This window comes from Stylophora pistillata, chromosome 10 (assembly GCF_964205215.1).
Source record: "Stylophora pistillata chromosome 10, jaStyPist1.2, whole genome shotgun sequence".
In the NCBI taxonomy this organism is placed as follows: Eukaryota; Metazoa; Cnidaria; class Anthozoa; order Scleractinia; family Pocilloporidae; genus Stylophora; species Stylophora pistillata.
In genome coordinates this window covers 20,669,231-20,693,808 of record NC_142528.1, presented here as the reverse complement: position 1 = coordinate 20,693,808, position 24,578 = coordinate 20,669,231, and the positions used below count along the sequence as shown (strand labels likewise).

Below are 24,578 nucleotides of genomic sequence, written 5' to 3'. Positions count from 1 at the left end.
AAACTCGTTCTCACTTCAATAAATGAATATAGACATTCGCCCAGAATCGGAAATCGTCACGTTTTTCTATTAGAGGTACTTATTCTTACTACACAAACGAAAATGTTAGAAATTCATCTTTCCAAACGCAAAGCCCCTTTTATGTTGCATTCATCAGCATAGTGAATATGCGCGAAAAACATTAAATATACCATTCATTTCATCATGAGACCCTGAGATTAATCTCTTGTGAAAAATTTTATTCAAATCAGTGAGCGTAATTAACCGCGACTCTTTAGTGATAAAACATTTCAGGCGTTACAGGGGATTTCTCGAACTCTTCCTTTAGCCAAAACACTAAGACAGATAAACATCTCCGCACTTGACGCGCATGATGGCTTCCGCTCATTTTCGTCGAAACGTCAGTTTCCGTCATTGGCATCTATTCAGGATTAATCTGGCTTATCAGGCAAAGTTGTATTTTAAAAGCAGTTGTGCCCAGCTAATATATCATACAATGGCTTAAAAGGTTTTCACTCGTTTAAAAAAACGTTGATTAAGTTTCGACACCTTGAGGGTCGTTCTGTAGCGTCAGAGCATAAAACGCCGGCCAGTATAAACAAATTAATGGGCAAACTTTCACGTCTAAAAACTAAACGTCGTGTTCCTCTCACGTGTGGAGCGTTCCTTCTCAAACGAACGTCAAAAAATATCACAATCATTTCATTTTGGGGATTTCAGGAAGTTCGTACTTTTTTTTTTTCTTAAATTGAAAGTCCGTTGTGTATGACGATATTTTCTTTTATTTGCTCTATTTCGAATGATTCGTTAGCAATTTGGCATCGTGCACGAAATAAACTTTTCAGTTCTTTCGCTTTGTGGGATTAAAATTTGACCAACAAATTAAAACGCCTACAAAAAGGGGCGTTATTAAAATGTGTAAGCGAAAAAACTGCTTGACAGGGACAAAGAGTGCATAATAGCTCTGTTAACCACCAAATACATAGAAACAGGATTGAATCTTCAGTCGTGAACGTGAAATGAATTTTAATTCTTACTAACAATATTGCTTGACTAAATAAATGATAAGAAATTCAAGCTAATATAAGTTTCGTTCCTAAGAAGAACTTTGGACCTGGAAAGGCTTTCGTGTTTTGATATCTTCCGCAGTTCAAGGCCCTAGTTCCGAGCTTTAAGGTGGGTATGATTTTTTTCTGTTGGTTTATAATGGGATGTTCAAGTTAGAGCGACTGCATATTCCTCTGAGCGATTATCAGCCTGCCAGTATGTTCGTTTAACTTTCCTGTTAACCGGAAGTACCAGGCTGTTTATACGTTTAGAGTTATCTCTCACCTCTGGCTCCTGAGAGACATCTTCATCAAAGATGCCGCATTGACTGGTATCCTTTTATTTTCGTTCTATTTTAATACCAATGTGTTTTTAGGAAAGGTCTAGGGACTACAACTATGAAACATATTGAAAACAATGATAAAAATTTGTTGACAAGAGGAGTTAAGAGATACATGAGTACGCCATTTACGATTTCAAAAGTTTTTCTAGATGTTTCGTTAATTTTTGTATAAGTGGCTGACAGCTGTCAGTGCTTCAAACCCATTAATGTCACACAGTAGTAATTAATCATGACATCAGCAATAATACATTGAGTGGATCAACAACTATTAGAAACAGCTTTCATTTTTTATTGAAAAATGGAACGTCTACATCACGTTAAACATCTTCCGTTGTTATTTGTCTTTTCATTTCCTCGTATTTAGTTTGTGTAATATTGCCCTAGCTATCAAAAGATTGATGGCACCAATAACAAACATGATCTCATTAAAAATAAACTAGCGCTAAATTCTGCCAGTCACTGATCTAATAATTAAGCGGTTGGATGAGTCTGTCGAATGAGAAATTATCTAATGGCTTCTCTGGTAAATTAAACGTGGCTTCGTCAGTTGTTCTTTGGTTTCCCTTTGACAAGTGATAGAAGGTCATAGAACACTTCTCCTCCCACTCCACCCTTAGTCTAATCTGTGTGGTTAAATTCACCCGAGGGTTCCTGCTTCCTGTATTTGGCAAAATACTTTGTTTGAGATAGTTCTTTTCCCTAAAAAAATAAAAGATTTATAGCACGTGTCAACTTTGAATAAACAGTACCGTCTTTTGAGACTTTCCACAATTCATTCAGCCTATCTGAATTACCTTGTGTTTTGAGATGTTACAGATTTCATAGGATTTGACCTTTCTTTTTGTCAGAAAATTACCCTGTGAGCTGCTTCGCTCCTGGTTTGGTTGCATGTGTCTTAATAGTCAGAACTCTAACGCACGGCCTACTTTCTTGGACATGGATTTAATTTTTAGCGTCAATTTGCCCATCATTCTCGATATTTTTTCAATGAAATGACTCATGCTTAGAGTACGTTTATCCGAGTTAGAGATGCACGCGAAAAATTGGAGAGCACGAGAGAACCATAAGAGTTGCTCGAGACGTATCCGGGAGCAACTGTACTCTAGCTTCTTGAGTGCTCTCCCCAAACTTCCCAGGTGCATTCATAACTCGATAAAAGCATGAGCCAAATAAACTTACAAATACCGCATACAGACACAAGTTGTACACAAAAAAGCGGAGTTTGCTACAATTGTGTCGGTTTACCAGATAATCGTGTTCTACCGAAAACTATGAAAAAATGACAAGGCAAAAATGAGTTAGAAATATTTCGAGACCAAATCTTTATTCAAAGAGATACATAAATCTTCTGCTCAGAAGCAAAGAACTAGCGAAAATCTTGCATGTACGAGACCGCGTAGCACATTAAACATGCTTGAATCGTTGTTCACTGGAATTCACAGCCAGAAAATCGCGTAGGTTTGTGTTGATAATATTGAAAATTCTGAAATTGTACGATTATGAAATTAAACTCCTCTGTTGAACAACACTTTTAGTATTGTCATGCATAGATCAATTGTCTAACAGATTAACTGAAATCGAGTTAGTGAATGGGTATGTGCATAAGTAAGAATTTAGGTGTGACCAGGTCATACCACGAGATAAAAGTGACAAATGTAAGTTACGAAGCATGAGCTTAAATTTATCAAAGTTATCTAGAAGACTGCGGCAATCGATATGCAATGAAAAACAAATTGGTCTCATTGACTCCACAAAATGTTTGCTACACTGAGTAAAGAAAAAAAATTGGCACCCAGATCGAGCCCAGCTGATGGCGAGTGCAGCATTGTAATTAACAGGATTAAAGAAAAGGTAATCTAACAAGTCTAAATCCTGGAAAAATCTAAAGGACCGTAAGTGATCCCATATACAGCAAAATTAAAACAAAAAGAACAGATCTTCAATCGTTGTCATGAATCGAAGAACCTCAAATAGTATTGATAAAACGACAGTAAAGTCAAATAGTAACACTGCATTTAGTTGAAAATAGATCATGATGTAGATTAACCCGGGTTCTCCGAGGCTGAAAGGACTTCATTTTGTCAAGAGAATATAAACTGTCTAATATCTTTTGAACTTGCTTAATTTGATCACTTCAGAGGACTCGGATTTGTGGAGATACACACTGCCCTTCTTTGCCCGAAAAAACTTGAAGTTCGTAGTCGTTTTATTATCCCTAGCCTTGCTAAGAATGAATTGAAGGCGAGGGTTCAGGTGCTCGAAGACGCTTAAACTATCCAGCGAAATATGCGGCTCAAGATCACTTTCGAGATGGTAATGAAAAATGCTGCTTACAATCGATTACTCCACGTCACCAGATTGTGATTGATCAACACGGTTCCTATCCGAGTCTACAAGAGATGAACCTGAATTAGTCAAAACAATTTTTGATGATAACTATTCTAATTTCTCGTTTAGCCTCGCAATTTCGTCTCTAAGGACTAGATTTTCTTTTTTCGATGCTTATATAGTCACCATAACTCGAAAAGATTTTGAAGAACTCAAAAACCTCCAGCAACTCAGCCGTACTCACACTGTTTTTGAAGTGACCTAGGATTATTTGCAATCAATTTATGTCAATCGCTTGCAACCCGCATTTAGATTCTTAACTAGTTGAACGAATTAAAAGCAAGTGAACTACAATGAAATAAAAGAAATTTGGAATCTGTTTCGTTTCCTTTGTTTGGATTTAAACGGTATGGAAACATTGCATACTGACGACTTTGTTTTGTTTTTTTTTTCGTTTGTTCGACGATGGAAATTGTGAATTTGCATACAGCTGCTTGCGGAGAGGTTGTTGAAAGGGTGCGCGCGACAACCCCACAGGGCATTGTGGGTAGTTTTCGGGTCTCAGGATTTCAGGAAAAGCCGGGAAAACATCTCTGTGGAAGAGACATAGCGGGTTTAATGGATTTATTTTGTTTACAAGACTGACTTTTAATCATAAAATTGATGAAAAACAAAACAAAAACCAACTGACCCCAGTGAACGACGAAAATGATGTAAACTCAAAGATGGCGAATTCAAAGTCGATGAAAGTGACCTAAATGGATGATGTTTGCGACGTAATATATTGTTTTGTTCCTCATGTGAGTGTCGATGTTTATCCCCTGTTCATTAGTCATTTTGTCCACGTTTATTTGTTTCACTTGTTAAAATTCACTGATTACTTGATACCCAGATAATAACTTTCGAGATCGTTGCGTGGACTTTGTCCTTTTTCCCTTCAACCTTGCTTCAAACAGCTTTATTTCCCTTAAAAACAATCGCACCCAACACATTTGCAGCCTGCAATTGCTTTGCTGTCACTTGTCGGGGTGTAGAATTTTCAAATTGCATTTATTGCTGTCCTATGTATCAAGACAAAGAAACGCTCACATTCTTGGTTTTAAATCAGCTCCATTGAATCTTTTAAATTCCTCGCTATCCTCGTACTTTCTTGAAACAAGGAACTTTGTTTGGTTTCCAGATAAAGGTAATTTCGACTGCACCGGCAAGCAACTCAAAGTATATTACATTAGCGTTAACATAATCATTAGGTCCAACGTTGAGAACAACGTATTTGCTCGTTTGTGGTTCTAAAACAAACTGAGATCACGCTGACCTCTTTTTACTCCTATGAACACAAAGACACTTTAAGGTTTGACTTTTATTGTCGCTGATCACGACTTTCGCAAGAAGTGCGCCTCCTGAAGAAGCCGTTCATCAGTTCGTTTATGTTTTTTTTATTTCCTATCCGTTAAGGCTGTAAAGGGTACGACCTTGGCGTTTCAGAACATAGACCACAACCTTTGCGGTAAAGGTCTTTTGTTAAGCATTCAGTTCAGTCAGATCACAGCGTCACGAGTAACACTTTCCAAGAAAACCTGAAGGATTTTGCGGGTCTCTACGTTAATAAGTCAATAAATGCCTGGGCTTAACGCCGTCTCAGCGAGCTACACGTCGGATTGCTGGCTCGGTGATTCCATGCATGTTCCTTTTTACCTGAAGACTTTAGAAAGAAAAAACAAAAATCGGCATTGAAATTCCAACGATTTATGAGAGATTCTCTTACACGGTGTTTTCGCAGATGAAACGAATGATGATTGAAATGAAAATGATTTTAAGCAAAGGTTCATCAATAAACTTAACTTTCTCTTTTCCGTTAATGAAGGGCAAAGGTGTAATGTCGCAAAGCTGTTTTAATTGTTCCTATTTTAACAGCGAGCTTGTCCAAAAAGCCGACAGAAAGGTTACGTGAAGGTGTAAGAACTGTCAGAATCCTATAAAACTGAGCGAATGACATTAATAGGCTTCGCGCTTCACTGATTAGAATTTGTCCAGAAATATTCTTATTCAACATAATCAGGCCTCTTTTCAAGGTCGTATCTATCGACCAACGACTGAATATCAATTACCCCATTTCTAATTCGTCGCCTGTGAGGATGATAAGTTTTGAGTATTACCGTTAAAGTTCGCCCTTCGAAAGAGGAAAACTTGTGGCAGGTCAGTCACACTCAGTTAAACGTTTCTGCTCTTTGAACGCTGCTGTAGAAAACTGCAGAGTGATTTATCATATCCTACCGAGTATAACAGGTTGGTTGTGATTTCTCCACACGTTCATATCTCACCTTATTTTCTTCGTCGTGTTTATTTCTTTCATCTGGTAGATATCTCGTCCCCATGCTGTTTGCTCCTTCACCCGATCGAACATTTCATCATCGGACAGTTGGGAGGCCTAATTCACTTCTATATATTATCCCCTATTGTATTATTTTACTAGATAAGGTCATGAGGACGTGTATAATATGCCACGGTAATACACTGAGAAAACAGTAACAACAGAAAGCGGACAACTGAACGAGGAAGACGTAGACAATTTTATTTCTGAAAACAGAGACAAAAACAAAACAAAAAGACTCAAGGTGACCTTCACCGTTATACAGATGGGCAAAAGCTGTGAACTAAATGAGAACTCTTGAAAAAATAGAAAAATAGAAACTGGATAAACATTCGGCTCACTTTGTCTTAAACGTACGTAAAAAAATAAAACGGGGACGAATATGAATTGGTTTGTTACGAAGTTTGACCGCTTCTTAAGAGACAAGGAAAATATTTCGGTCTACTTACGAACAGACAGTTTTCTAAAGTGAAAGAAGCTCGTTCCTCAAAGCGAAAACAGCTCTGTCGTCCCGGCAAGGGCCAAGAGCCCAAAAAAATTCTAGCTGACACTAAGCAATTATGTAATGAAACTAAAGACTTTCTGAGTCATTTGCGTCATCCGTGTGCGCGTCATTTACTGATGGATAGACAATTCAGGCTATATATTAACTTTCTAACCACAGAAAATGAAGCCAAAACAGCAAAATATTTTTAAGGGGAATGAAATATCTCCTATTCGATAGTTTGACATATAATACGAGCGGACATTTTTTTTTATTCTCATTGCTCGTATTACTCCGCATCTCGCAAAGTCTCCGCTCTCATTCTATGTTCAAACCATCGAATGAGCTACATTTAATATGTCTCCAACTGTCATTTTTTGACGGAAAATTTAAGTTCATTAGCCGTACGCTGTACGGCTTATGTTGCAGAACGATTGTTTCTGGACTTACTCACGTCAATTGATCAGCTAGCAATAATGATGACAACAATAATGATGGTTATGAGGAAGATGATGACGATGACGATGATGATAAAAATAACAATATTTAGAATCATGAAAATTACAATTTCCTTGATCGTGACGGGTTTAAAAACTCCTTTTCTTCTGCTTATTCACTTGCAAAGTTGTTATCGAACAGTTTTTGATTAATTGATATAAGATTTAGTGTGTTATCATCATTTAATCTGCTTAGCGGTCGTCCGATTTTTGTTATTATTCGTACGATTACAGACCGAAAAACACGGTCTTGAAAATATTACAAAAGAGTTGCACTCACTCAAACGACCAGGTAGATTGTCAAAAGGTTTTATCCGCAAGGCAAAGAGGCCCTATTCATAGTCTCCTTTCGCACGCTCGGGAGCTGGGAGTAGCTTTTATAGTTAAATTCAACATATATTTGCTAGAATTCTTCCGATCAACTCGTTGGACTACCAAACGAATGTTGACTTTATATATCGAGCATGCTTACTGATAAAGAAAACCAAAACCATAGTATTTCAATAACTCAACGATGTTGGGGAGGGGTAGCTTAGTCACGTGTCCAAGCTCTCGTGCCTCTCACGATTCGTCTTTTGCGGGTTCAGGCCCGAACATTCATTCTGGCCCCTGTGATTTGTAAGGACTACGTGAGCGGGCGCCTCAGCGACTGTGCCAAGATTGTTTATCAGATCAATTTTTACACCGAGCAAGATTGCGTGGATTATGGACAATAGAACTGAAACTGACCGTCATTTATTTGCCACGAACATAAGGCTCGCAATCACGACAATCGACTATCATATAATCAGGTTCTAATAATGCTGAACTTGCGCACTAAATGCATTTGAAAAGCCACTGTTACATGGAGAGTCCTCATTCTCTTGTTAGCAGGAAAACGTCCACCAAATGTTACTTCGTAGACACTCTTCGTGCAGTTACTCATAAAATCGGGGATATTTCCAAATCAACGTTTGCACCCACCTCGTCGAAACTTGGGTGGTGAAACTCTCACTGAAATCAAAATAAGAAATAAGATTAATTGCGTGTGGGTTTACATTTGATATTCAACAGACTCGGGAATCGTCGCGTTTTTCTATTTAAGGCAATTTTTCCTACTACATTATGGAATATATTAGAAATTTAACTTTTCCAACGACAGAATCGCTTTTTTACTGCATTCACCTATTGAGTAAATATTCGCGCAACGAAACATCATACGGTTCGCTTCAGACTCTGAGATGAAATGTTATACCAAATTTTATTGAAATCGATGGGCATAATTAACCGCGAATCATACGATGTATATAAAATTCCTGCCGTTACAGGGGATTTCTTTCACACATCTATCAGCCAAAACACTCGACAGACAAACGCCTCTCCTTGATTCAGATGATGGCTTCCGGGCATTTTGGAAGGTCCACACTTTTCGTTTTTCTAAAATTTGAAGTTCGCCGTTAAGAAGGATATTTCCTTTTATTTGTTCTACTTAATGACGCCTTAGCACTTTGGCACCGTGCATGGACTAAAAGTTTCAGTTCTTTCGCTTTGTTGGAGTAAAATAGAAATGCTTCCCACTAACAAATTTTGTGCTATTTACTCAGCAGGCTTGTTAAAACGCCTACAAAAAGGTTCATTATCAAAAAATGTTCACGTTAAAAGCGACCTTGACAGAGACCCAAAGAGTGCATAATAGCCCTCTTAACAACTTAAGAAACGTAATTAAATCTTTCGATGCGAACGTGAAATTAATCTGACTCCTTACTCGTAATATTTCTCAAATAAGTTATTAGAAATTCAAACTAAGTTTCGTTCTGAGGAAGAATTTCGGACCCGGAAAGACTTTCGTGTTTCAACATCCTCTGCGGTTCAGGACCCCTTCCGAGCTTTAAGGTGGGTAAATTTTGTTCAATTTGGAAAGACCGTATATTCCTCTAGTCGATTATCAACCAACCAGTACATTCGTTTGAACTTTTAATGTAGACATTAATGTAGACGGCCGTTCATTTATTTAGAGTTATCTCTCACCTGTGGCTTTTGTGAGAGATCTTCATCATGATGCCGCTTTCAGTGCTGCCCTTTTCTTTTAGTTATATTTCAACAGTACAGTGAAACCTCGATTTAACGAACCACTAGATAACGAGGTCCTCGATGCAACGAACGATACTTCAGTTTCAGGCCGGCTAAAGTATAGTAAAATGTATGCCACAGAACCTCGATATAGCGAACCCTCGATATAACGAACCAATTTCCTTAGTCCCTTAGCACTTCGTTAAATCGAGGTTCCACTGTAATGTGTGTTAGGGGAAGGTTCCATAACTACAATGATCAGACTTATCGAAAATATTAAAAAAAAAAAAATTGTCGAGCGGAGTTAAGAAATACGTGAGTGCTTGTATACCCCATCATTCGAAAAGTATTTCTAGATCTTTCGTTAATTTTTGTATGAGGGGCTGACAGCTGTCAGTGCCTCAAACCCATTAATGTCAAGCAGTAGTCATTAATCATGACGTCAGCAACAAAAACATTGAGTGGATCACCAACCGTTGGTTACAGCTTTCGTTTTTTATTTAAAAATTTAATGTCTATGACACATCAAACAATTTCCTCTCTTAGTTCTCTTTCTGTTTTCTCGTGTTTCGAGTAAGCTTCTTATTTGCTGAGACGTTATCGATTGCATCAATAAAACACATGATCCCCTTAAAAAGAAAACACACTAAGTTCTTCCAGTTACTGATCGAGTAAAAGACTATGATTAAGACTTGGGGGAGTCTCTGTCATTTAAGGCATTATTCACGGCTTTCTGTAGTAAATTTAAAGTGATTTCGTCAGTTGTTCTTTAGTTCCCTTTGGCAAGTGATAGAACACTCCTTTTCCCATTCCGCCCTTATCATGTTGTGTTTGTTTACATTTACTTCAGGGTTCCTACTTCCTGTATTTCTGGAAAACTACTTTGTGTGAGATTCTTTTGGCGAAAAATTAAAAATTTATGGCACGTGTCAACGTCGACTGAGCATTATCAAGAGAATCAAATTGTTATTAATATCACATATGTGCTAACGACCGAGTTCATTCCATTAATGGGACTTGATATTAACCTCGTTCGTCAGTTGCGTTTAAACTTAGCGAAACTCATGAAAAAAGACGAGATGAATATCTCGTTTTCCCAGTTAAAAAAAGAAAACACTTTGACAATCAAGAATTCATTGCACAGCAAATTATCAATGATACACTTAAAGAATTCCAAATTAAGTTCAAGTCTGAGGTTTTCTTTGTTTTGACACCTTGAGGGAGGGATTGCGGTGATCTGCCACTTCATAATTGAAATTTCCCCGAGGATGAGCTTATCTCGCACGTCTAAGAGACCAATGCGATCACTTGCGGGATTTGCTTTATCTTACCTGCTCGTTGTAGTCAGTCATGCATAATCAACGGCATAAACATCAGTAATCATTTCCAAAATGACCTGCAGATAATTCCTTTAATTATACATTGAGAAATGACACGTATTCCTCGATCGATAACTTGTGTAGTGGTTATTAGCTAATTTCAAATGATGCTGGCCTCCTCTATTCAACAACATCACTAATCACATGCATTTGGTTACGAAATTACCATGAGCTTTGGGAGTTTTTGCGAATATTAATCATAGTCTTAGTACCATGTCGCCTGATCTTGCGTTTTTGTCATTAAGTGCTAAATAGTCGATAGCTCTCGGTTTTTTTCGTTTTGAAATTTAACTGTTCGTTAAAAAGAAAGCTCCCTTATCTGTTCTAGGAACGATGTATTGATGATTCCACACTCTGTGATTTCACCGGTTATTAATATTCGTTGCCTGGAGGGTTTCTCAACTTTAACAAAACCGAAAACCGGTTTTGTTTATAATGGAAATTAGGGAATTCCGGCTGACAATTCTTACTTTACATTTTAACATCTAAACATTTTCACAAATATTTAAGAAACAATTGCAGAATTAAAAAAGATTGACAAAAAACACCATAGTTTTCTCTTCGAATCTCCATGTTTTATTAACAAAGATAGCCCATGGCTTAGATTTATTTCCGCAGTTCAATTCCACACACGATAAATTTCCGTCCATGCGGTCAATCGATTATATCTAGATGAACCCAAAATATAAGATTTTGGACCCAGGCTATTTATGATTTAGTTAAAAACTTGGGTAACAATTAGATAGCGCTCGTATTTACAATGCACGCAGTTGTATTCCAAAGCTGCATTTACTGTGGAGCCAAAACAAATACTGATCATCAATGCTCCGATTGGTGGACAAGCATAATTTTGAATTTAATCGCATGTGAGGTTTAATTTACAAAAACGATTTGAAGATGACAAAGCAAATTTATGCACAATGGCTCAATGCTTGTCATTGTCATAACTGAAGCGACACAATGTTCTGAGGGATTTGAAGCCAGTAACTTGAATCACTTCGGTTGTGAAAACAATTGGCTTTTTTTAAAAATCTCATCAGGACATGATTTGAAATTTGAAACACCAATACCGTTGAATCTGGTCTCATTGAACAGTTTTGAAAGGACAGAATTCAAAGATAGTTGAAGGTCGCGTAAAGAACTGAAACATTGGTGAGTAAATGATATCTTTCGCTTTCTAATATCCGCTTCACTCAGATTAAGTTTCTTGAATTAAAAGAAAACTTAAAATTGAGTTAACGTGTGCAGGAAGATGGTTTAGACACCTTATATGTTGCCAAGGAAGATGATCCCTATGAAAAGGCTACCGAACGGGATAAAACGGATTAACTTTAACCTTTTGGTTTATCAGTTCCCTTACAAAGGTTGCTTTTAATTTGTTCTCCGTTCTAAATGCACGGCTGCGACTCAATACTCTGTTGTTTTACTGTTTCTCACTATGAAGTCTTTGAGGCACAGAAAAGACAACTGAGGATTCTTGGCTATATATGCTTCAGTTAACAATTGTTGTGTTTGACGCAATAAGATACTCGCAGTTCCTTTTCCTATCACTTGGTGCTTTATGAAAAAACTATCAAAGATATAAGTGAATTTCACTTAAAAAAAAAAAGGGAATATTAACAGACAAGCACAATGCTTTCAAAAACGAATAATTTGACTTGCGATTGTCTCTCGTGTAAATAAAATAAAATTAATCATTAATATTCGAGTGCTTGAAAGACTCTTCAGTCGAGATGTACCACTCTAGAACCAATTTGCATTTTATCGTTAAAAAACATGGCTGACAGAGAATGATCTTCCAAAGCGCACATTTATTGCCCATTTCATCCAAACACGAAATTGTTTGGACAGAAGACTGAGAGTACGTAGTATAGACGGTAACCGAGCGAATATCAATTCATTTTGACACCTTATCGACTGCGAGGTTAATACAGTAAACATGAATCCATTTTACCATTAAAAACATAACGTCTACAACGAGAGTTAGTATACGAAAGACTAAGAATATTCATGTTGCACTTTGCTACTGATTATTGCAGTCGCCATTAAATATTGCATAAAAAGGCATTTAGACCGCCTGCCTTGTTGGATCACCGGGGCCACAAAAGTTTTCGAACAATTATTTTTGAATGAGGTCTGCTACCTTAAGAGTTTGGGATCCCTAATGGGTCTGTTTAACCCTGATTAACTTTACATGGCGGGAAATACAAAATAATTGCAAGCAAACAGTTTGCAAAATAATATTAAACGATAAGATTTGGCATAAAATTGCAGATCTGATAGTTCCAGCTTCAAATTTTCAAGAAGTCTTACTAAGTTTTATCGCTCTTTTTATTGTTTATAAACCATTTTTAGCTTTGCACTGTCTTCGCAAAGGCAAGCGTAAACTGATATAAAATTAGCATGTTCAGTGAAGATAAACGAACGGCTAAAATAAGTAAACTGGAAGGCTTTGAGCATGAGTAAGTATAGACATATGGGATGAACAACATGTATTCAATTATCACGAAAAAGCGGCGCCGAAAAATTATAGTTTTATTGAAATTCCTTCTGACAGTTCAGTTTTGTCCTTTGATTTTTTTAAAAATATGTGCTCTAAAATTTAAACAGACTTCGGTCCTCATTTCCTCTGGTTTGTATATTTTTAATTTTCACAAACGTGCAAGTTGGCAGGTATGTTAATAAACATGACATATCTAGCACCTTTCAGCATGTTTATTCTGCATATCATCTCTAAATAATTCAACGTTTTCGCCTCCTCTTTAAACGTTTTCAAAATTTTAATTAAGTGAGGTTCAAAGAAGGTTTTCCTTCAATCACATGAGCTGGGTGTAGATAGGAATAGCCAATCAACTTACTAGCAGAAGTTATTTGCTTTTAATTATTTAACTTTTATTGTGATACCCACTTTAAATCCGGTTTCGATTTTTGCTTCGGTTTGATGAAGTCTTGTGCGTCAATACATTTTTTGTTAAAACAGGGAAAAAACCAATTCCTTTAAATAATGAAAAAACACAAACCACAAGAACACATAAACTGGACTCAGAAATCTCAGCCCTCAGCCGGCCTGTGATTTCCAAAAGGTAGCTTTTTAATAGTTTCCAAAGGTGTTGTCGTCGTTCAGTTTTCTTCTCTTTTTTTATTTCTTAATCCAAGGTCTTCATAGACTGGGTTTCTTGGGTAGTTTCCGGGTCAAACCTATTTTGAGATGTTTGCCGAATCACCTGCAAAAACAAATTTTACATTGTGTTGCTCACTCCTTCGGCGCATTTCATTAGAACTTTCCTCAGTTTTCTTTGCGATCACAGCCATTCTGGTGTATTTAGGTTTCCGTTTCAATGAAAATGAACTTTTAGAGATTGCACAATTGGTAACTAGTAATATATGGTGCTAGGTGATACAGATGTCCCCATTTTCACTGTGACCGACCAACTAGTTTAAAGTTTGCGGCAACTGCGCTAGGTAACGCTACACATAACGACTCAAAGTAAACACAGAAGTAACTGAGAACCACAGTGATAGTAAAATATAAGACGAATAAAACTGCATCATTAAATTTTCGAGTAAAATAGAGGGCCTCGTCACCGAGAATAATTGAAATTACAATGACTTTGGTTTTGGAGTTTGGACCTTTATGGCGAAATAGTAGCTACAACATAGCTGTAAATGAGTTAGCTTTAAGTGTGGTTAAGGTTCTTTGTTTAGTTTGCTAAAGCTGTCATGAGAAGTGAAACCGATATGTATCGCGTGTCGGTTGCGTTATTGTTATTTTGTCCACAGAAAATATTCACGCCAGCCCTCAAGGGCATTTTGTTTGTAATTAATATAAACGGGAAGTTGCGCCTATCTTCAACATTTGTAAGTCTGTTGTTATTGTTTTGTTTAGTTTTTTTTTTTCTTTTTGTAAATCCTCTTTCTTATCCCTTTAAAATTCCTATTTCCTCTTTTCTCAGTTATAGGGTCAAGACACGCTGAATGCGCTGAGCGCGGTCAGTCTTGAAAATGACATCGACCAATGATATCATCTTCAAAGTCGTTTTCTCTTTGATGCTCACCATTAATTTACTTGGCAACTCACTGGTCATCCATGTGGTTCTACGAAATCGCAGGATGCAAACTCCAATGAATTACTTATTGTCTAACCTCGCCCTGGCCGATCTCTTGTTTGCAGTGTTCTTCATTCCACGAAGACTATTTATCACTGAATTAAAGCAGCCAGGGGGGTGGGTTGGGGACTTTTTGTGCAAAACCTTCACACATGCCAACTTATCGTGGGTAGCATCAGTCGCAGCAGTGATTACATTGCTATTTATAGCATGGGAACGATATGTCGCTATAATTCATCCACACAGTCTCCGAGGACGCATGACGAAAGGAAAACTGAGGAGGTTGATCATCTTTTCATGGGTTGCATCTGTTATCTTTCTTCTGCCGGAAACGTGGGTATTATATTACAATGAACAAATTCGATCTTGTGCATGGGGTTTTCCTGACTGGCTTGGAAAAGCAGACTCAGCCATGTGGCTATTTGTCATCGGCTTATTCCCGCTAGGAACCATGGGAATCCTCTATGGGCGCGTGGTACGCCGATTGTGGTTCACTACTGACCACTCAGCAAACACAGCTCAGCGCACGCTGCTTAAGTCGAGAAAAAGAGTTACCAAGGCTGTGTTGTTGGTAACTGTTGTCCTGGGAATATCTTGGCTTCCCAATTTGATTTACTACTTTCTTGAGATGTTTCAACTAATAAATGACACAGCAACAATTGAGACCAGTGTGAACTCTTCGGAGAAGTTGTTCCGCGTTGTCTCTTATGTGTTCATATCTATTAATTCCACTGTTAATCCTATCATATATGCTACTCAAGACAGAACGTTTCGACGTTACATGTGGAGGACATTGACAAACTGCTTTGGATCTCGGAACAGGAAAGTGTCTGGAGATCTTCAAGAGTCTCGTGCCACGGTTTCAGGAGCAGCGTTTGTTCTGAAGGGAGTCGGAATCGAATGCAAAATTAAAAATGCGGAAGAAGACGATTTAGATTACTGCCAACAAACACAGCAGTGACTGTAGGACTGCATAATTAATTTTTAACAGAAGAAAAATATTAAGAAACGTAACAGGTAAACTGACCATATCCAAGTGATTAACACAGATAAGAAGATTAATAGGTTTGATGCATGATTTACCATCAGGATACAATTGAGTCGCTTATACTGAAGTGGTTCTTTAAATTTTTCACGAACGAAGTTGTAATTTAGTTTTAAAAAGACCTCAAATTTTGTCTTTTTATAAGAGAGCGCAAAATTGTAATTCAGTCGTACCCTAATGATATCAAATAACAGGTAGAGAAGCTTTGTTACATAGCTAACAGCGCCTGCGGGCAATTGAGATAAAGTGAATCCTGTGTTCTGATTGGCTACCCGAGCGGACAGGATGGGCCCATCTTGCTCGCTCGAGATTACCCGCTTTAATCCCGTGCAAGAGAAAAGGTGCGTGGAACGAACTTACAGCCTTAACTTTTTTAAAAAGTTGGCGACGAAGTCGCAAAAAGCGGTAGAAAACAGTCAAATAAGAAAAAAGTTAAACGATCGTCTTGGGTTTATTGTGCTACTAACACGGTGGTTTTCTTTCCCGGCGTCGCAGTGTATTTGGACCCCCTCGGTTCAAATCCGTTGTCAGATATGGACCCCCCTTCGCAGATTTGGACCCCTCACCAAACTTTCCTTTTAAACATAGTTTATATCATATAAACCTAGCCCTGGACCTTAACCCTCACCGCTTTCGCTCGGGAACGTAAAGGATGAAATTTTTACGCAGTTTTTGTTGGGGGTCCAAATCCGCGGAGGGGAGTCTAAATCTGCCAGCCGATTTGGACCGGGGGGTCAAAATCTAGGGGGCTCCAAATCCGTTAGGACACCGGCTCTCGAAATAAATGTCATTCTTGATTCTTGTGAAAATGAAATCTTTTTGCTATATAATAAATCATTTATTGACCAAGCTTTTGCGATTAAGATGGGAGGACGTTAGCCTCGTTCCACTTCGTCTCGGTACATAGAAACACAAAAAAAAGAGCCCGCCTAATATCCAGCCATCTTGACCTCACGCTGGTTAATAACGCATGTATATGATACCATTTGATTTTTTAAACGAATTGATAAATAAAGGACTATTTGAAATGATCACTTCAGCATGGGATTACATTGGCCACGTTGATCTTCTTGTGTTTTGTTTCCTCTGATTGTGGTAATCATAAAGGATTGAATTTTCATGAGGGTATTGCGAAATATTTAAAAATCTTGTTCATGACGCTGGTAGCTCGCTGCGTCCGGTTCGTACTTCTTAACCTCAAGCCAAATATTTTCCCGTCCCGCTCTCCCTATAACTCATTAAACAGTATTTTTTTAGACCTGAATCCTACACTATAGCTGAAGCATTAGGTAGCTGGACCATTCGACACATAATGTGACTGAAAATCGTCTTCCTACAAACGAAAGGGAGATGTTAGCTGCAAACTATACCAATCTGTAATTTGTTTATAATCTGCGCAAATTAAAATTACCCAGAATTTCCTCTAAAATTGTTAACCCCGGCACGAAGCCCTAAACTGAAGACTGATTTAATCGTTTATTTAAGGCTGATGCAATTTTTTTGGCTCCAAAACTCATTTGATTATTACATGACTGTTTATTATAAGGAAATAACCTAAAGGTATCTGTACACATTCTAGTTTCTGACTTAAACTTCAAGAAATTGGCCTTGTTTTTAGAAATCACCGTGATCAAAAAGTGAACAAACTTCAATTACACCCTGCTTCAGTGAAAGAAGAAATTGTGTTCATCTACGAGGTAAACCTAATTAGAACCCTATAACATAAATTAAGCTGCAGCAGCTCGTGAAAGTGAAGTGAAGTGAAGTGAAACTTTATTTAAGGAGGAAACCACATCACCCTTGGGTGGTTTTCATGAGGCACCTCCATATAAAAATAAGTTAATTACAACAATAATTGTAAAATATTCAAAGTACAAGAACTAGATACATTAATAAGAATGGAATTAAGATAGATGAAATAAATTAATGAATACTGAATATAATATTAATGGACAAAAAGAAGAGAAGGTTATATATTATTAAAATATTGTTTCTTAAAAATCCTAAAATTTACCGCTGTCTTCAGTGATCCATTTAAAGAGTTCCATTCATTAAAAAACATATAAGCTGACTTAAATTTTCCCCAGTTAGTTTTTACTGTAGGGAGAGAAAACATAGATTTATTTCTTATATTACGGGCGTGAATTTCCTCATTATCATAATTAAATTCATTGTCTTTTGTAATATAATTAAAAAATAAAAGATAACCTATGAAATTTTCTCCTATATTCTAAATCTTTCCAGCCCAGTGACTTCAGTGCATCATGACTAGGAGAAAAAAAGGGGTTTATCAGTTATTAATTTTGCAGCCTTATTTTGAAAAATTTGGAGTCTGTTCATAAGGGTGCAATTAAACCTATTACCCCACACTACGTCAGCGTAACCAAAAATTGGTAAAACAATTGTATTGAAAATAATATCCCTAGATTTATTAGGTAGTAGGTGCTTAATGCGTTTTATCATTCCTAAGCGTTTTGAGACTTTGCTGCATATTAAGTCAACATGGTCAGACCAGGTGAGATTCTGTTTCGTCATTGGTCATTGGTCGCTACGGAGTCACGTGAGAAGGCGCACGAGCCTGGGAAGATCAGTTGTGTACGATCCTTTTGGGAAGGTCAGACGGTGTTTGCACGACACTGAGAAAACTAGATGACTGCCGAAAATATGAGTGGAAGGGACCCCCTTTCACCGGTAGAAGATGAAAATTTACTTTCTGAAGAAAACGAGACAGCGAATTCTTCGCATCGGGGTACAGACAAAGTGCTTGCTGATGTATTGTCGGCCATGACCCAAATGAGTTCTACCATGTCGTCCATGGAAAACACAATGAAACGGTTAGCTGGCGCACCAGAAGACCATGCTACACCATCAAAAAAGAGGAGAACATCTCCTACAACTAATACCATGAGTGATAGTGGAGATTCAGACCCTGAGAAGTCAGATTCTGAGGAACTTAATTTCCCGCCCAATGGCGACCCGCCAAAACTGGGCAGCTCTGACGCATTGCTCAATGAAATTGCTCAAGACTTTGAGTCGGATGAGCAAACTGACCGAAAAGTCGCTCAGAAATTGGCGGATATTGTCAATAAGCGATGGGGTTCTAAGTTAGAGGAAGCCAAATTAAAAGAAAAATTGGCGAAATACAATCGACCCGATAATTGCGAGAAATTATCTGTGCCAAAGGTCAACCCCGAGATCTGGAATAAGCTGAAGCACGTGACCAGGAGCGCAGATTTACGCCTTGCCAACATGCAGAAAGTACTTGTCAAAGTCGGTAGTGCAATCGCTAAATCGACTGACACACTGTTGGCTATCCGTGCAGATCCTGAGAAGACTTCAGCGTCGGCTCTCACTGAGAAATTGGGGAAATTAATCACGCATAATGCAGACGCTCTGGCATTGTTAGGCCATGTAAACATTGACCTATCATACCGTCGACGCGACGCCATCAAACCAAACTTAAATAACGAATATTCCTCGTTGTGTGGCTCTCAAGTACCCATCACGAGTTTATTGTTTGGAGATGAGCTGCAATCTCAGCTTAACAATATCAAAGCAACTAACAAAATTGGCCATGCGACTACTGCAAAGCCATATTATCGCAACCATAGCGATGGCTGGAAGGGCAAATCTTCTCACTCAAATGGAAAGCCTTTTTTAGGGAAGAGGGGCCGGTCTTACCGGCCACACAACCACAATTCCTACAAACCACAGGCAACCGAGAAGAAATCCAGCCAGTGAAATGCTCTGATATCCCAACAAACAAGGTAAATATGTTACAGTTCCTTGAGCACAAGGCGCACTGCTTTAAAACAGGGGGGCTGGGAGAATATTATTATCAGTGGCAGGCCTTAACCTCAGACCCTGAGATATTGCAAATGATACTAGGCCAGCCAATCGAGTTTACCAGAACTCCATATCAAAGAGTAGTCCCCAAAGAGAAGAAAATCCTTGATTTAGACAAACAACATGTCATTGATACTGAAATAGCTGAACTCCTTGCTAAGGGTGTTATTACCCCAAGTAGCCATGAAAAAGGGGAATATATCTCTCCTATTTTCACTAGGGCCAAAAAGGATGGTTCTTTCAGGGTAATTTTAAATCTCAAGCGTTTAAACATTCATGTACAATACCACCATTTTAAAATGGACTCACTTAATACTGTTTTACAAATGGTAAAACCTGGGTGCTTTATGGCATCCATAGATTTAAAGGATGCATATTATTCTGTGCCTATTGCCACTGCAGACCAAAAATACCTGAAGTTTCAGTGGCGTGGAAAACTGTATAAATATGTTTGCTTTCCAAATGGATTGGCATTTTGCCCCAGGAAGTTTACTAAATTATTAAAACCAGTATATTCACATTTGAGACAGCTGGGACACCTTTCAGCAAGTCATATCGATGACTCGTATCTCCAGGGTGATGACTATGATGACTGTGAAAGAAATGTTTGGGATACTGTCAGATTATTTGATTCTCTTGGGTTTACTGTCCACCCTGAAAAATCGTCCTTTGTTCCACAACATCGAATCACCTTCATGGGGTTTATCATTGACTCAATCACAATGAAAGTTTATCCAACCTCTGAGAAGACCGAAAAGATAATTCATACCTGTCAAGGGCTGTTGGAGTGTCCGCACCCTACAGTAAGAGAGGTGGCATCAACCCTTGGGTTCCTCATATCAAATTTTCCAGCAGCAAGGCTAGGGCCTTTACATTTTAGGTCACTGGACATGGACAAAACTGAGGCCTTGGGCCTAAACAAGGGCAACTTTGATGCATTTATGCAACTGTCTGAGTTGTCTCGCAGTGATTTGCAGTGGTGGATAAACTCAGCAAGGTCATTATACAACCCTATAAGCCCTCCTCAGCCAGAGGCCACTTTATACACAGATGCAAGTAAAGAGGGCTGGGGAGGAGTACTCATAAATGCAAAGATTGGGGGACCTTGGACTCCAGAAGAGGCTTCTAATCACATAAATTATCTTGAAATGCTTGCAGTGCTATTTTCTCTTAAGGCATTTCATAAAGAGTTATCAGGAAAGCATGTACTTGTGCGAATTGATAATATGACTGCTGTGTCAGATTTAGGTAAAATGGGCACAAGCCATTCCAGAAAGCGAAATGATTTAACCCGTACGCTCTGGGAGTGGTGCCTTGACAATAACATGTGGTTAACCACAAGTCATATCCCAGGGAAAGAGAATACACTAGCTGATGCAGAGTCCAGGAAATCTAGGAAAGAAACTGAATGGACTCTAGACAGAAAAATTTTTCACGCAGCCATTAAGAAACTTCATGTTGAGCCTCAGATTGACCTATTTGCATCTAGGCTAAATTACCAGCTAAGACCATTTGTTGCCTACCAACCAGACCCTGAAGCAATGGCTATTAATGCCTTTTCAATTTCTTGGAAACCTTATGTTTTTTACGCCTTTCCTCCTTTTAGTATCATCCCAAAAGTGTTAGAGAAAATTCAAGCAGAGGAGACCACAGGACTGTTAGTTGTGCCGTGCTGGCCAACTCAGCCATGGTGGCCATTGGTGATGAGACTGTTGGTTCAGGAACCCCTTGTGCTTCCCAAGAAGAAACGCACCTTATTTCTACCTCAACAGCCAGACTTGGTGCATCCACTATATCAGAAGCTCACACTTCTGATATGCCACTTGTCAGGAAATCACTTGAAGGCAGAGGGCTTTCGGAATCAGCTACCTCACTCATCCTACAGTCTTGGAGAAAGGGCACCAAACAACAATATAAACCATTCATCACTAAATGGGAACAATACTGTTGTCAAAGGAAGATTAATCCCTTTTCAGCAACTATAGAACATGGGATTAATTTCTTGGCAGAACTTTACCACACAGGGATTGGATACAGTGCCCTCAACACTGCACGGTGTGCTTTGTCTACTGTTTGTTTTACATCAGAGCATTACACTTTTGGACAGCATCCCCTAGTCTGTCGTTTCCTCAAAGGAATTTTTGAGTGCAGACCCTCTCTCCCAAGGTACCAAGAAACTTGGGATGTCACGGTGGTATTAGACTATCTAGCTAAACTTGGGCCACCTGTGAAACTTAGTTTTAAGAACTTGACTTTGAAAGTGGTTATGTTGATGGCGTTGCTTTCGGGACAGCGTCGCCAGACTCTGCACACATTATCAATTGATTATATGCAAATAAGTTCTGAAAAGGCTGTGTTTTCCATTAACTCATTGTTAAAAACTTCCAGACCAGGTAAACATCTAGCTTGTATTGAGTTTCAGGCCTATGTACCAGATGTAAGTCTTTGTATTGTAAAGCATCTTCAGCAATATCTGAAGCACACAGATACTCTTCGAGGTAATGTAAAGCAGCTTCTTATTAGTTACTCTAAGCCTCATAAAGCTGTTTCCCCTGATACAATAAGCAGATGGATTAAGGCTACACTGGTTGATGCTGGAATTGACACTTCGAAGTACAGTGCACACAGCACTCTATTAGCATCTACATCTGCAGCAAAAGCAAACAGCATATCTATCGCCACAATTATGAAAAGTGCGGGGTGGTCCCAGGAGTCCACATTTACTAAGTTTTATAACAAACCAGTGGAACCTCAAGAGAATTTCGGAACTGAGCTCCTTAAAGCTGTATGTAGGGACACCTAAGATAGTGTCTTATATTTGTATGTTTTGATGGCTAAGAGAGAATGTTATTAAAGCAGGTTCATATTGCTATAAATCATTGTTATGTTTGAGTTCGCACTCACACTGCTCTAAAATCTCACGTGACTCCGTAGCGACCAATGACCAATGACGAAACAGAATACCTAAATTAAACGAGGCTTACCTGTAAGGTGAAGTTTGATTGGGATTCTGTGAGTCATTGGTCGGGAGCGAAGGAGTCATGTGCCCACCCATGTGTTATTAACCCGCCCATGACTGGGTGTAAGTGCTCACATCTGTTTAAGACTGATCTTCCCAGGCTCGTGCGCCTTCTCACATGACTCCTTCGCTCCCGACCAATGACTCACAGAATCCCAATCAAACATCACCTTACAGGTAAGCCTCGTTTAATTTAGGTATTTTCATTAATCACAACTCCTAAATATTTGTAATGTCCAGTTCGCTCAATGTTCTCATCCTTAGTTTTCAGGTTTACTTGTCGCAATAGCTTCAGTCTCTTTTGACCACCAATCAGCAGTAGCTTCGACTTTTTGATATTAAGGGTAAGTCTATGCTTATTTAACCAGTCCTTTACGTAATTTAAGTCTTCATCTAATTTGGCTTCCAAATCAAGAGCAGTTCGAGATGAGCAATAAATAGCAGTGTCGTCAGCAAACAAAGAAGCTTGGCAGTTTTTCAGAACATCAGCAAGATCATTTACATAAACAAGAAACAATAGTGGTCCAAGAACACTGCCTTGTGGAACGCCAATGTTCATGGTGTTCTTTGATGAAATGAAATTTCCAATTGAGGTTTGACTGCCACGATTTTCAAGATAGGATTTAAGAGGAGTATGTGATAATTCACAGTGTCAAACGCTTTCTTGACATCCAAGAACACTGTCCCCGTGACTTCACCTTGATCCATGTTATTTAGGATTTCATCTGTAAATTTTAACAAAGCACTTGCTGTTGAGCGTTTACGTCTGAAGCCGTACTGTTTAATGTACAATAAGTTGTTGGTTGTTAAATATTCATATGAACTATGAACTATTCATATGAACTGTTTAATGTACAATAAGTTGTTGGTTGTTAAATATTCATATGACTATGAACAGCACGTTCAACAATTTTACTTACTAGTTTGAACTCGTGTAAACACCAAAATCATGATTCCTCAGTTCATTATAACTGACTACTAAATGAACACATTTGACAACCACTGGCAAAATCTTGGTTGAAAATACGTCATTCTTATTCAACATAGGGGGTGACGACTGTCGGTGAACGTCACTGTTCTTACACTTACGTTCGGTAGCTGAGCTCAAAAGTTTCGAAACAAATTGTTACCCAGAGAGTTTAAGAATAATTTTATCTCTGCTTTCTTCTACTCCTGTAAATTCTTCACGTATTTTTTGCTGACCTTAGGCCATCTTCTCTAAACTCGTATCGTTTATTTCCTCCCGTTTTGAGTTTTAAGAGGAAGAAAACGTAAATTGTTCTGTGTTCATTGACGGAAAAGAAAAAATTGGGTTATCGTTAGGGTTGTGTGACACGAGTTTGAGCGCCATAAATGTATGTGAAGAATTGAGTTCTAGAACTTTGAATCCTGACCGACACCGAGCGAGTTGCTTTGTACATTAGACTGGGTTAAAAGGCTTACCTTCCGACGGTGACGAACTCAGTTGAAGATCATCAAAAACATCTATGATATGGTCAAATGTTCGAACTTTGTTGGGAGTACTTGGGATTCCTTCCCAAAACATGCAGTGTTGACCGACCAACGAAGTTTAGACCTCGAGGCAACAGGTAACGTACGTAAGTTACGACAGGCAAAATATTTATCAAGTTCAGCTTTTAATTCGATTCAAATGTCAAAAAAGTGTCATGCAAAATGCCACCCAAGGGAAGCTGGCACGATTACTGGATCAGAAATATGAAAGAGTAAACAAGAATTAAAGTAGTTTGTTGTGTTGCGCAAATAGTCTAAAAATTAAAAAAGCGCTGTGTTAGTTGTTCAAGGACGGCTCTCATCTTGTGGCAATTAAACTGTTTCCTGTCACATAAACAGTTTCTGTTTCTAGATACAAACATTTATTTGGTGTTCTCTGTAAAACTGTACCCTCTGTCGATCACTCTCAAACTTGTTCTCAATACGTTTCCGCTTCTCTCATCTTTGGTATCGTTCCGCCTTTTATCTCGAAACACATAAATTCAGATCACTTATCAAAATTTCAAGCTCTCAATTGGCAAAATACATTTTAGTGACTGAGTCGATTTATCC

The 24,578-nt window shown here is 38.3% G+C and overlaps 2 protein-coding genes and 2 long non-coding RNA genes across 6 annotated transcripts; 2 read left to right on the top strand and 2 right to left on the bottom strand.

Annotated features, from left to right (window-relative positions):
- The first annotated feature begins 646 nt into the window (after positions 1-646).
- On the top strand, positions 647-16,680 carry LOC111337782 (QRFP-like peptide receptor). 3 transcript variants are annotated; one of them, XM_088736112.1, is made up of 2 exons: positions 647-1,176; positions 14,452-16,680. In XM_088736112.1, the coding sequence occupies exon 2, from the start codon at positions 14,501-14,503 to the stop codon at positions 15,563-15,565; it is 1,065 nt and encodes a 354-aa protein (XP_088592238.1). In that variant the 5' UTR covers positions 647-1,176; positions 14,452-14,500; the 3' UTR covers positions 15,566-16,680. The 3 variants fall into 3 exon arrangements, with proteins under 3 accessions (XP_088592238.1, XP_022799885.2, XP_022799884.2); XM_022944150.2 differs by lacking the exon at positions 647-1,176 and adding an exon at positions 8,670-8,942; XM_022944149.2 differs by lacking the exon at positions 647-1,176 and adding an exon at positions 11,246-11,650.
- Positions 6,266-9,604, bottom strand: LOC148722175 (uncharacterized). The gene is made up of 2 exons (XR_015992489.1): positions 9,078-9,604; positions 6,266-8,063 (listed from the first exon to the last, which is right to left on the bottom strand). It is a non-coding gene; the product is annotated as an uncharacterized LOC148722175 (long non-coding RNA).
- Positions 16,681-17,405: 725 nt separating the features above from the next.
- On the bottom strand, positions 17,406-24,190 carry LOC148722173 (uncharacterized). Its single transcript, XR_015992488.1, has 2 exons — positions 23,958-24,190; positions 17,406-23,239 (listed from the first exon to the last, which is right to left on the bottom strand). It is a non-coding gene; the product is annotated as an uncharacterized LOC148722173 (long non-coding RNA).
- LOC148722174 (uncharacterized) lies at positions 18,827-22,371 on the top strand. The gene is made up of 2 exons (XM_088736111.1): positions 18,827-19,416; positions 21,102-22,371. The coding sequence occupies exon 2, from the start codon at positions 21,183-21,185 to the stop codon at positions 22,296-22,298; it is 1,116 nt and encodes a 371-aa protein (XP_088592237.1). The 5' UTR covers positions 18,827-19,416; positions 21,102-21,182; the 3' UTR covers positions 22,299-22,371.
- Positions 24,191-24,578: the final 388 nt, after the last annotated feature.

Bases quoted from the DNA above. Each gene is read 5' to 3' on its own strand.
- LOC111337782 (XM_088736112.1), top strand. From the start codon at position 14,501: ATGACATCGACCAATGATATCATCTTCAAAGTCGTTTTCTCTTTGATG.
- LOC148722174 (XM_088736111.1), top strand. From the start codon at position 21,183: ATGGTGGCCATTGGTGATGAGACTGTTGGTTCAGGAACCCCTTGTGCT.